The sequence below is a fragment of the Carassius auratus genome, chromosome 28 (assembly GCF_003368295.1).
Source record: "Carassius auratus strain Wakin chromosome 28, ASM336829v1, whole genome shotgun sequence".
Lineage (NCBI taxonomy): Eukaryota > Metazoa > Chordata > Actinopteri > Cypriniformes > Cyprinidae > Carassius > Carassius auratus.
In genome coordinates, this window is record NC_039270.1 from 7,834,920 (window position 1) to 7,848,142 (window position 13,223).

At 36.4% G+C, this 13,223-nt stretch overlaps 1 protein-coding gene across 1 annotated transcript; it reads left to right on the forward strand.

Moving 5' to 3' along the window:
• Positions 1-580: 580 nt before the first annotated feature.
• LOC113046655 (transcription factor E4F1) lies at positions 581-11,146 on the forward strand. The gene is made up of 14 exons (XM_026207527.1): positions 581-726; positions 1,913-2,022; positions 2,298-2,388; positions 2,600-2,745; positions 2,843-2,963; positions 3,059-3,211; positions 4,771-4,880; positions 7,297-7,521; positions 7,608-7,722; positions 7,811-8,028; positions 8,106-8,304; positions 9,529-9,662; positions 10,345-10,377; positions 10,497-11,146. Exons 1-14 carry the CDS (start codon positions 633-635, stop codon positions 10,833-10,835), a joined length of 2,088 nt encoding a protein of 695 aa, XP_026063312.1. The 5' UTR covers positions 581-632; the 3' UTR covers positions 10,836-11,146.
• The last annotated feature ends 2,077 nt before the right edge of the window (positions 11,147-13,223 follow it).

Here is a 13,223-nt window from a genome sequence, read left to right on the forward strand (position 1 = left end):
TTATACAAGTTTTTGCCTAATCAGATATATTACTCTGTGGTGTGAGATTAAGTTACCGTATTTAATGAATGTAAATATAAGAATATTTACTGTTGTATAGTCCGACTCGCGAGCGAATCATTCTTTCCCATTCAGATCTTCTGAATAGTTCAACATGTTCACAAACCCAGTCCGATTCGTGTTCGGTCTTGGTAAGATTTACAAACTAATCATTTTTATTAAAGCTATCTCTGTTTCATTTGTGCTTGATAAAACTATAATCAAGTCGTAAATAACACGTTGTAACTTGTAACTTTTCATTTCCCCTCATCTGTTTACAAGATATAACTACACAAACTAATTCTGGAACACATGAAATTACATTTAAAACTTACAAATATAATAAATAATGCGTTATTAATAGCAGTGTTTTTAGATTATGGATGCCAATCGCTGATCCGACTCTTTGAAACGATCCATTCAAAAGAACCGATTTGACTGGAGAAGAAGAGCGCGCCTTTATTTTGAATCTCTTATGACGTGCTCGTTCTCCCTCCCCTCTCCGCCCTTCAGTTGTTATGACGACGAGGTCGTAAATCCGCCATGTTTTCCCTGTTGAAGCGTTGCGACAGAAGACGGAGGTCTGGAACGACATGACTGAAGAAAATAATAATACGGCAGCAACAGAGACCGACCAAACGGAGCATAGCAACATCATCACCATCCAGACCACACTCGGAGACGAAGGTAGAAACAGTGCGATTGGACACGGCCCCATGAAGCGAGAGCGAGATTAAATGTGTGGGCCTGACTTCGGCTCGTTCAGTCACTCTAGAAGAGTCTGCTGGAGCCGCGATGTTAGATTTGACAAGCATGTTTGTGCTGCTGCTAATGCTGCTCAGCATCGATCTGTACCTGATGGAGAGCTCACAACACCAACACTGTCAAATGTTACCGTTTTTAACAGAATTTTGGCGTTTATTTACGTATGGACACTCTGGCCCACTCTGGAATTTCACTTTTACATTTACATTTAGTCATTTAGCAAAAAAAAAAAAAAAAAAAAAGCTGGGTACATTTTTTTTTAGCCTGAATACATTTTTATTTTATTGGGATAAAAGCGTCTGCTAAATGCATAATGTACTTTTAAAGTTTAATTTAATTTAGCAGACGCTACTTTTATGTATATTTAAAATAAAATCTTTGTCCAACAAAACAATGTGCAAACACATCAAAGTCGTTTGCACCTCAAATTAAATATATATTTTATTATATTAATAATAGCATACTCTGTGATCGAAATGACGTTTTAAATATTTATTGATAACTGCTTTCTCTTTGTAAAAGGCATTTTAAACAAGTAATGTTTAGTAATAAATGAAATAAATAATAATAATAAACAGAATTTATAATAATACAAAAAGTCATAATGGTAAATATAAAACTAAAAACGAATCCGAGATATTAATAAAAACATTATAGTTTATTTATATTTCATTAATAAATCTATAATAGTATTTGTAATAATTATAAAATTAATGTATATTATTATTATTAATAAATAATAATATTTAACAATTAAAATGTTAACATTTATTTTTTATACATTTATTTTTATTTTAAAATATTGGATGCAAAAAAAAATTATAATTGAAAACCGTTATTTTAAACTGTAATGAAAATCTTTCTATATGCTGTATAAATATATATATATATATATATATATATATATATATATATATATATATATATATATATATATATATATATATAATAAAATACAAAATATTGGATGCAAAATTGATGCCACGATTGTGGGGGAAATTGTATAGTTTTAGACTGATAAATATTTGTTCATTTCATGTAGATACTTTTGCAATATGCATGATCTGCCAAGCTGAAGTGAGATAAAAAATTTTGCCTTCCCTCTCAGATGAGGATATTCATAAATGTGGGAGATGTCTGGAGGAGTTCTCCGCTCTGGATGCTTTCATCCAACATAAACTCAGCAGGAGCTGCAAGCATCCTCAGCAGGACCATCAGGTTTGTGTCTTATCATATCATTCCTCTTTTTATTGCATCATTTTATATCCAGAATGATTGATCATGTGACACTAAAGACTGGAGTAATGATGCTGAAAATGTAGCTTTGCATCACAAAAATTTATTATTTTTAAAATGTATTACGATAGAAGATAGCCATTTCAGATAGTGAGAATATTTCAAACTTTTGAACAGTGGTGTATCTGCACCATAGACCCAAGATGCTGTGCAAAATGAGGATACATCAGTGCTCCTTTGTCTGCCTCTTCCCTCAGGCAAATGTTGTCCCAAATGAAGGGGCTTCCACTGATGTCAAGCTGAGTGAAAATGATAGTTCATCTGATGAAGGGGGCACATCGAATGCAGGTACCACACTTTTTATTTAGTAAAGTCAATATAATATCAATTTCATTGTATTGAGGGACTAGATGTCCTCATTTTAACTGAACAGGACCAGGGCCAAACAAGACATCTATATACAAACTGTACAATGGGAAGATTTGGGTCTGAAAAGAACATAATTTACCAATCCATCTGTCTTTGTTTGGGTACTAAATGAAGTCGCTTTGTTCTTTAGACAAGAGAGAAAAAGCAGCAGCTGGAGGAAAAAAGAGAAGCCGTTCTCCAAGTGAGGATGACAGTACCAGTTCTGCAAAATTGGTTTGGAAGTTAAACGCAGAGGGACGATACATCTGCGACATATGTGAGAAGACCTTTAAAACGGTACAACATTAGATCATTTTTATGCATTTGAATACTTACCCAGTCTGCGAATATGCAAGGAAAACTCACTCCAGTTATACATTCGATCCATTTATAGACAAATATTCTGAGAACCCACATGTTCACACACACTGACCAGAAGGACTTTAAGTGTGAAATATGTCAGACTGCTTTTAGGACCAAGGGTTCGTTGATCCGACACAAACGTCGGCACACAGGTAAAACTTAGTGTTCTTGTATTGGACTCTGAGTTGGGAAAGTTATTTATGCAAGTCTTTCACAGCGACTATTTTGCCATCATTTCCTCTGGCAGATGAGCGTCCGTACCGCTGCAGTCAGTGTGGCCTGGCGTTCAGAGAGTCCGGAGCTCTAACCAGACATCTGAAGTCTCTTACGCCCTGCACTGAGAAGATTCGCTACAGTCAGTGTAAAGAGATACTTGTCAGCAAGGATGGCGTTCGGAAAGGTATTTTCATAATTACCTTTTCAGTGATAGGTGGGTGTCATTTAACAGTTGCTACAAGCTTAAAGTCACAAAAAAGGAAAGTTGCAATGGATGTTTTCTTTTAAGGGGCCATTGCACGACAACATTTTCAGCCAAAAACGGGAAAATTTGAATGCCTTTTGCCTGTTCGTTTATACGACAACAACGTTTTGGGCACTGAAAATACATATTTATGAAAACGGGTTTGAAAGTACAAGTTTTTGAAAACGCCACCATTATCATTTCCGTATAAACACCCAGTATGGGAATCTTTAAAAACGGTGACGTCATGTGCGTGTGTAGTACGTGTTGGGAATGTAGACATGCACAGTTCGTGTCAATTTTAAAGGCAAGAGCGAACATACATACACAGCAATGGCGGAGTACATAGTACTGTTGTTGCTGATTAAGAGTTTGCTAATAGTGAGGATTTACTGCAACAACATTACAACCAATAGCGGCCACAAGCCACACAGCGCCAACTACTGGCTTGGCACATGTAATACAGCGTTTTTGGTCATTTTTGAAAATATGTTGCTGTGTATATGTGAAACCTTTAAAAAATGCAAGGGAAAAACTTATCAGTTTTTGACTACATAGTTGTTGTGTAAACATAGCCTAAAGGGGGTTGCACACCGGACGAGAAGCGCCGCGCCGCGTCGCGCCACGTCTTTAAAATTCGAACACATTATTCTCTATGAGTGTACACACACCGGCGGCGCCATTCGGCGTCTGTCCGCGGTGCCCAGCTACGACTGAGAACGCTGTTCAAATTTCTGCCGCGCCACAGAGCGCCATCTGCATAGTTTTATATTAAAAAAAACATCATATTTGTTTCAAATCGTTGTTCATACATTACACCAAGATACCACTGCTGCAAAATACTACTTATATTAGTTGTACAGCTTAATTAAAATGTAAACATATATAATTAAATGTATAATAAACGTAGTGCTTTTAATATTTTATTTTTCTCTTGAGACATTTTTACATACGCGAAATATTAAAGTATTGGCCTGTGTAACATTTGCCTGTCAATTAAGCTTTTATCAATTAAAAAATTATATTTAAAATAATAATAATAGATGAAGCTAAAACTCACCCATCTTGCTGCGAAATTGAGCTCGCGATATAGAATGTGCGCGTCCGGTATGCGATACCTCGAGTTGTCCTACATTTGGCGTGACGCGGCGCTTCTCGTCCGGTGTGCGACCGCCTTAAGAGTGTAATGGATGATTGAATAGAAAATGGGGGGGTTGAGATGTGATGGATGAACGGGACTTTGCAGGGTTCAAGTGGATTAAATGATTGGTTAAGTGTTGCATGTGTCTATTTTTTCATGGGAAGATCAGTTATGACCACCTTTTATTTAGTATTGCAAGGTCACAAAATGCATGAATAGATCAAATCTATAACGTGCATCCAGAAATTGATGGTGAATGTTCATTTCAGGCTGACATTTTTAGCTGGTTTGTTCATACCATGATAGAGATAAATTTTTCGCAAGAGGCTTTCTGATTGATTTGCTGTTATCATTCTAGAAGTTCAGCCGTCGCCTCCTGAACCTGAGAAGGAGCAAATTCCTGTCGTGAGGGTTGTGGAAGCTGGTCAGGAAATCATACAGATCCAGGTGGTAGGACAAGTGCAACAGGTAAGACACTAACAAAACTAGCATGTTGATTACAAATATTCATGGTGCAGAAAAGCATGTTAGTGTCACTAATTAATAAAAAAACATAACGGTTCAGTTGTATTTTAGGGAGCTGGAATTTAAAGAAAAATGTTTTATGCATTTAAGCAAGTCTCAACAATAGGACCAAAAGCTGATTTTTCTTTTTGCCTTCCCAACATTGATAAGACAAAGCTATATTGAGCATGTAATAAAAACAGTTACTCACACTTCTGTGGTGTGACATCAGATCCAATACAGTCGCCACTGCACAGTTTTAATATTTCTGAAAATTCTGTGTCGAAATTGTGCCATGGTTGTGAACAAATCTATTGGATTTCCATGAACTAACAAGAAGCATTTTTTTGCAATTTTCTTGCAATTTTTTGTATTTCAGGTTGAATAAATTATGAGAAAATATAATTCAACAAATAACAAAAGTATGTTTCTAAACAGTGTCGGGGGGGGGGGGGGGGGGTGACTAGTAACATGTAACAGAGGAATTTAATTTAGTTAAAAAATAAATGTAACTATTATTTGTTACAGTTACTGAGAAGAAATGATAATTATGGTAAATTACAGTTACTTATGAAAATGTTAACCATTACAAAGGTGGTTAGATCTGAATATTTTCACATACAGATTTGAGTTGATTTCTTTCCCAAATTGCATTGACTGCTCTAAATTAGGGCTGCCCTCGGCTAAGGATTTTTCTTGTTGACTAGTAGTTGTTCATTTTGACCATTAGTCGACTAATCGCATGTTTATTAATAAAACATTACAATCATTAAAATGAGCCTTTGATTGGCTACATAGCCTAATAAGGGCTCAAGCGCACGCATAAAGCTTGCCACAGCACTCCGACAGAAGTAATGATTATGAATGTGTCAGGGAAAAACAGTAAGGACGCTGCATTAAAATTTTTAATAATTTGATAAATTGGTGCTTTCTTCGCTTTAGGTTTAAGAGATGAAGTCAGCGACACTGACTCATCGTTTCCGCAGCAGTGATGCGCCTGTATGCATGTTTCATTCAGATTACATAATCGGAGTATATTTGTTTTCCATTTTAACTGGTTCATTTTAAAGTAAACATTTCACTTAACATAGATATAATTTTTCAATATCTGTAAGGCAAAGATATACACAGAGTTTCGCGCTCAAGTTCACAGAGACCGAGATGGCAGAAAGCACATCCTGGTGGCTTTATTTTACAAAAGCAGGTTTTGATGCTATATAGGCTTTGCTGCGAATTACTGTACAGCTCCACACTCCACGCGGACACTTGAACAGTGCACATTTTTCTGATTGAACAGCCATGTAAAGTTGCTAATAAATATTTCAGACGATAAGCCATATTTGAGGTCGAAGAATGATAGGCGAGAGTTTGGATGTCCTGCACAATGCACTGTATTACCACAAAGACCAGCCGTTAACGATCTGTCCGTCACTTCACCAATGTGAATTTTAAGAAAACAAATTCTGTGACTAATATAGTTTTGGTTGACTAATGTATAGTCGACTATTAGGGGGCAGCCCTACTTTAAAATATGAGCAACCAATGTTTTAGGAGTGTAGTATACAGAATTGAACTATTTGACAACTGTTAATTTCTATTTGCGTTTATGTATATGCTTTATTTTTAAAATAATTTTTAAGACTTTTTTTCAAGTCATTGTTAGATGCCAGTATTTCCTGTCTGATTTGATTTCAAAAACAGTATCATAGCTATTAAACTATATCTTATGCTTTTAAATCTGTATTTAACCTCAGAATAATCTCAAAGTAACAAGGCGCTAAAGTCTAATTTTGTGGTGGCTGTGCTTTAAAACTGATGAAGTGATGAAGGATTTGAAAGTCTGACAATAATCAGTGCTGAGCACTACTGTAAGGTTAACCCTGCCTGCTTTAAATGTTTCACAATGAGCTGAAAAACGTTCATTAGAAATTTTGAAAAGTAATCAAATGTAATCAGTTACATTAATAAAGAAATTGAAATCTTTACACTACCCGTTAAATCTTGAATAGCGTAACATGTAATCTGTAATCTATTACATTTCCAAAGTAACTTTCCCAACACTGATAAATCTAGATAAATGCTGTGACAAATGTTGTTCATTTTTAGTTAAGGCTGCCCAAATCATTACTAATGTTATTACTGACAACATCTAAAACAGTAGCAAATGTTAAAAAAATTAAACCTTATGAAGTGTTGCATACGTAATATATTATTAAAATGGCTAACATGCTAAACTAAAAGCCCCCCCAAAAATAATCTTTGTAAGAAGTAACTTGTACAAATCTAGCTGTTCGGACAAGTACAAGGACATTTGTTTATACGTTCAGAAGTTGTGTCTCGTTTCACACTAGCGTTATTGAATCTCCTCTGTCCGTAACAGGTCGTGTCTCAGCCTCAAACTGCGACACTGGTTGAAGCCGACAATCTGATCTGCCAGGCCATCATAAACTCTGGCATCGCGCTGGAGACCGAAGCCACCGAGGCGGCCGAGCAGGCAGAGGCACGGTCACCTAAAGCAGTCCTGCAGACTCCTGAGACTGACGCCAGACTCACTGAGATCCAGGTGACGGAGGAATGTGTGGAGACCGTGGCCGAGGAAACACAAGTGAGTTTCTTAGATTGTGACGGCATGTTTTATTTCAATAAAACAGCACAAATGAGACTTCCAACTATTTTTTTTATCCACTGTAGGATTCGTCTGTGAAGGAGGACGAACCTGTGGAGTCAAAATTATACAAATGTCCTCACTGCGAGCGTATGTTCAAGACACTAACCTACCTGAGGCTCCATGTCAAAGGGCATGTCGGTGCGGCCCATTCAAAGCAGTTTATTCCTTAACAATCTCTAATGTTTGTGGAATAGCTGAGTCTCTGAATGTTCGTTTCCTTCCTCAGGTTACAAGCCGTTTAAGTGCCTAACATGTCAGAAGGAGTTCCTGACGGGCCACGTGCTGAAGAAACACATGGAGACGCACATCAGCGAGCGGCGCTACAAATGCGGAGAGTGCGGCAAGCAGTTTAAAGCCATCGGACACGTGCGGGAACACATGAGAGCGCATTCAGACGAGAGGCCGTACCACTGCAGCTTCTGTGACAAGAGCTACAAGACCAAGGTGAGGTCAAAATGCAAAAGCAATATGCGAACACAGTCCTTCGTTTGTTAAACCACCGCATGTCTGTTGTGTTCCAGAATGCTCTGCAGGTCCACCACCGCACTCATGGCGAGGAAAAGCCATACGTGTGTCCGCACTGCTCCCGTGGCTTTCGGGAAAAGAGCGCTTTGGTGCGGCACATCCGACATCACACGGGAGAAAAGCCCTTTAAGTGCTCCAAATGCGGCCGGGGCTTTGCCGAGCATGGCACGCTCAACCGTCACATGCGAGCTAAAGGTTCATTAACATGATTCACTAAAATAATGCATTAATTAATCATTTTAAAACATGTCTCAACTGAAGTGAATGTTAGAAAACAACTGGTAAACATAAGGAGGACTTATAATGTGTTTTCTGGCATATTAAAAAGTCCTACATACAAGGTGATAAAGAAAAGATTAGCTATATGGATATCCTAAAATTTTATTTTTTATTTTTTATGATATCCAGAATGTGGATATTTGGAATGATTAAATGATTATTAATTTGATTATTAATAAAATGATTAAAATTGATAGTAGTTAATAATTATGAAAATCTAAGCTCACCAAAAAAAAAACAGTAATGTTGTGAAATATTATTACAATTTAAAATACCAGTTTTGTATTTCAATATATTTTGACATTTATTTCTGTGATGCAAAGCTGAGTTTCCAGCATCATTACTCCAGTCTTGGAGTCACATGATCCTTCAGAAATCATTCTGATATACTGATTTGCTGCTCAATTAACATTTATTATTATTAATTAAAAAATGAATGTTTGGTACGTTAAAAAATTGTTTTGTTTATAATGGAGAATATTAATATCAGAAAGTATTTTGTATTGAATTGAACAAATTTTTAAGGCCTCTCTTGAAATGTGAAATGACAAAATGGACTGTAAACCAGTGTATGGTTCATATAGTTTTGTTGTTTTTGTTAATATTTTGAATTCGATTTCATTTGTAAATTTTAATTTTTTTCCTTTAGTTGTCTACAGTATTTAGTATTTATTATTATTTAGTTGTAGTTATTACTATATAAATTTGAATTCTTACTAAATAATTGTAACTATAGCATTTTTAAAAATATTTTCTGTCAAGTAATGAAAATTTACATTCATGCATTTATTTAGAAGACGCTTTTGTTGAAAGCACCTTATCGTCTGAAGATCATGTGACACTGAAGACTGCAGTAATGATGCTGAAAATACAGCTTTGAATCACAGGAATACATTACATTTTAAAATATATTCAAATAGAAAACTTATTTTAAATTAAAGTAATAGTTTACAATTTTACAGTTTTTACTGCGTTTTTGATCCTATAAATACAGCCTTGGTGAGCATAATAAAAATAATGAAAAAGTCTAGCATAACTTTTACACATATAATTCTGGAATTCTTCTCTGAAATACACTCGAGAGACTCATTTAAGCTATTTTCAGACATGATGAAGTCTTACAGTGTGTGTGTGTGTCAGGAGGCTGTTTTGCGGTGCAGCAGAAGGACTCTGAGGGGTCGGGGGTCTCTGAGGAGGTCGTATCAGACGACCCTCATGCAGTGCTGGTGGAGTTCTCCTCAGTGGTGGCCGACACTCAGGAATACATCATAGGGGTAAACCGATGCACGCTGGGCTGTGTTTGCTTGTCATGTGACTTGATGTGCTGAGGGGACTAATATGTTGTCGATCGTGTGTGTGTAGATATAATTATATGAAAATGATTATATGAACAACATATACATTAAACAGAAAAGATCAATACAATTATTCAAATTGGTGTAATTGATAATGAAGGAAAATCTAACCAGTTAAATGTCTTTTAATCGTAATCTCTCACCACTTGTTACATTATCATTTAAAAGCTGGAGTAATTTTCTTTTAAATAAGTCTCTTAAACTCACCAAAGCTGCATGTCTTTGCTCAGAAATACAGTGGAATATTATTGCATTTTTGTTTTAATGTAATAGATTTCTTTGATGTAAAGCTGAATTTTCAGCATCATTACTCCAGTCTTCAGTGTCACATGATCCTTCAGAAATCACTCTAATATAGTAATTTGATGCTCAGAAAACATTTTGATTATTATCAGTGTTGAAAACAATTGTGCTGCTTCATAATTTTGACATTCTGACCCCAGACTTCCAAACACTAGTGTACATTTAATTATATTTTATACTAAATAATATGGATGGCCAAAACTAAAGATTAAAAAATATATACAATAAAGATAGTTGTTGCAACACAGTGACTATAATTTAGTTTAAAATACAGATTTTTATAATTTTTTTCTTTCAGGCACCAGCTGAGGAAGCAGCTCAAGCGGAGGAGGTGGCTATAATTCAATTTATCTTCATTTTTACAATCTCCCTTGCATCAATGTCAACTTATAGAAAATATTAGCAAGATCTAAATGGAGTAACTGATGTGCTCGATGTGTCTGACCTCAGATGGACAGTCACATCATGAAGGTGGTGCAGCAGATCGTCAGCCAATCACACGGAGGCCACCAGATCATCGTGCGTAACGTGGCCGCAGACGAGACCCCAGGCATCTCAGACTGTGGAGACACCATCACCATCGCCACGCCTGAGAGCCTGACCGAGCAGGTGGCCATGACACTCGCAAACGCCTTGAGCGACGGCACCATCCTCACCACGACATCAGAGGGCGCCGTGGAGACAGTGACCATGGTAACAGCGGAGAACATTGAGACGATGGAGCAAGAGGAGCAGTATGTCATCACTTCCCCCGACGAAGTGGAAATCCAGACCATGGTAGTGGTTTAAGATGCAGGATCTGTTCATTTAATATGTTTCTTTTATTACATGAACAGCCATGGCATAGCATTTCATTTAAATTTTTGCACTGCAAGGTGGATTCATAACTTTTGCTTATGAAAACTGTTAAAAGTTTGTGTTTTGGGGTTTAAACCCATTGTTTTCAAGCTGCACGTTATACTAAAGAACTGATGCCATTTTTAGGTTTTTTTTTTTTTTGTTGTTGTTTTTTTTCTCTGCTGCATGGCGTAAAATCATAAACGACTTTCATCTACTCATCATGAATATGTAACATGACTTGTTCACACCAATAACAGAGCCCATTAAACAACTGGCAGGAAACGAAAGTATGAAACATTAAATATATATTTTTTGTACCTCTGTTTTTCTTAATTCATTGATCAGTGCTCATTTTAGCATTCTTAGTAATCCATAACTCCATGCCTCAGTTTGTAAAAACAAACCAAAATCAAATGGGAGTCTATGGAGCAAGACTTTCTGGAGGGTTTAAAAACAGATTAATATACAGGTGCTGGTCATATAATTAGAATATCATCAAAAAGTTGATTTATTTCACTGATTCCATTCAAAAATTGAAACTTGTATATTATATTCATTAATTACACACAGACTGATATATTTCAAATGTTTATGTCTTTTAATTTTGATGATTATAACTGACAACTAAGGAAAATCCCAAATTCAGTGTCTCAGAAATTTAGAATATCACTTAAGACCAATACAAAGAAAGGATTTTTAGAAATCTTGGCCAACTAAAAAGTATGAAAATGAAAAGTATGAGCATATACAGCATTCAATTCTTAGTTGGGGCTCCTTTTGCCTGAAATACTTGTTGGGTCTGTATAGATTTTCTATGTGTTTGAGGTCAGGTGAGTTTGCTGGCCAATTAAGAACAGGGATACCATGGTCCTTAAACCAAGTACTGGTAGCTTTGGTACTGTGTGCAGGTGCCAAGTACTGTTAGAAAATGAAATCTGCAACTATATAAAGTTGGTCAGCAGCAGGAAGCATGAAGTGCTCTAAAACTTCCTGGTATACGGCTGTGTTGACCTTGGACCTCACAAAACACAGTGGACCAACACCAGCAGATGACAGAGACTCTTCTGACGTTGTCTGTTGTTCAAGAGTGGCTTGACACAAGGAATGCGACCGATGAAACCCATGTCATACGTCTGTGTGTAGTGGTTCTTGAAGCACTGACTCCAGCTGCAGTCCACTCTTTGTGAATCTCCCCCACATTTTTGAATGGGTTTTCTTTCACAATCCTCTCCAGGCTGCGGTTATCCCTATTGCTTGTAAACTTGTACACTACCACATCTTTTCCTTCCCTTCGCCTCTCTATTAATGTGCTTGGACACAGAGCTCTGTGAACGGCCAGCCTCTTTTGCAATGACCTTTTATGTCTTGCCCTCCTTGTGCAAGGTGTCAATGGTCATCTTTTGGACAACTGTCAAGTCAGCAGTCTTCCCCATGATTGTGTAGCCTACAGAAGAGACCATTTAAAGGCCTTTGTAGGTGTTTTGAGTTATTTAGCTGATTAGTGTGTGGCACCAGGTGTCTTCAGTATTGAACCTTTTCACAATATTCTAATTTTCTGAGATACTGAATTTGGGATTTTCCTTAGTTTTCAGTTATAATCATCAAAATTAAAAGAAATACACATTTGGAATATATCAGTCTGTGTGTAATGAATATAATATAATATACATGTTTCACTTTTTGAATGGAATTAGTGAAATAAATCAACTTTTATTTCTAATTATCTAATTATACGACCAGCACCTGTATGCTGAATATAAAAGTATAGATGTGCTTTTTCAGTAGAACTTTCCATGAACTTTCAGTTATAACTTACTGACATATTTCCTGCGCGTTTTTTGATGTTTCGTTGTTTACGTTCCTAACAGGAGTCCGGAAATATTTTTGCCCATTGAGGTTAATACGCGTTTTTGATCACTGTGGTGACCATATTAATGTGTGTAATTCACCATATAAGAAGTGGCAGACACATTTCAAAGTGTATTTTAATGTTTAGGGCCGTTGTAAGTTTGTAACAGGACATTTTTGCTTATTTAAAGGAGTCATGAACTGCCTCTGTTTTTGGTTTTGTACTGTTCTCTAAGGTCTACTTATATAATGTTATCAATATTTTTACATCAAAAACATCATGCTTTAGAAGTAATAGGCTGTTTTCTGTCCTGTTTTTAACCCCTTCATCAGAAAGCGCTGTTTGAATAGACGTGACGTAGAAGCAGGAGTTGATCTCTTGCAGAGGGCGGTGCTTTTTTTTCAGTATTTTTTGAAAGAAATCAAGAGTTCAAAAGATTGAGCTTGTGATTGATGCAGTGTGTGTTTCAGTCTATAAAGCCACATGGC

What these genes read in the sequence shown, in the direction of transcription:
- LOC113046655 (XM_026207527.1), top strand. Translation starts at nt 633, where the DNA reads ATGACTGAAGAAAATAATAATACGGCAGCAACAGAGACCGACCAAACG. An exon ending in GTGAGAAGACCTTTAAAACG is followed by an intron (nt 2,746 to 2,842) that starts GTACAACATTAG and finishes ATCCATTTATAG; the next exon opens with ACAAATATTCTGAGAACCCA. An exon ending in CCGTCACATGCGAGCTAAAG is followed by an intron (nt 8,305 to 9,528) that starts GTTCATTAACAT and finishes TGTGTGTGTCAG; the next exon opens with GAGGCTGTTTTGCGGTGCAG.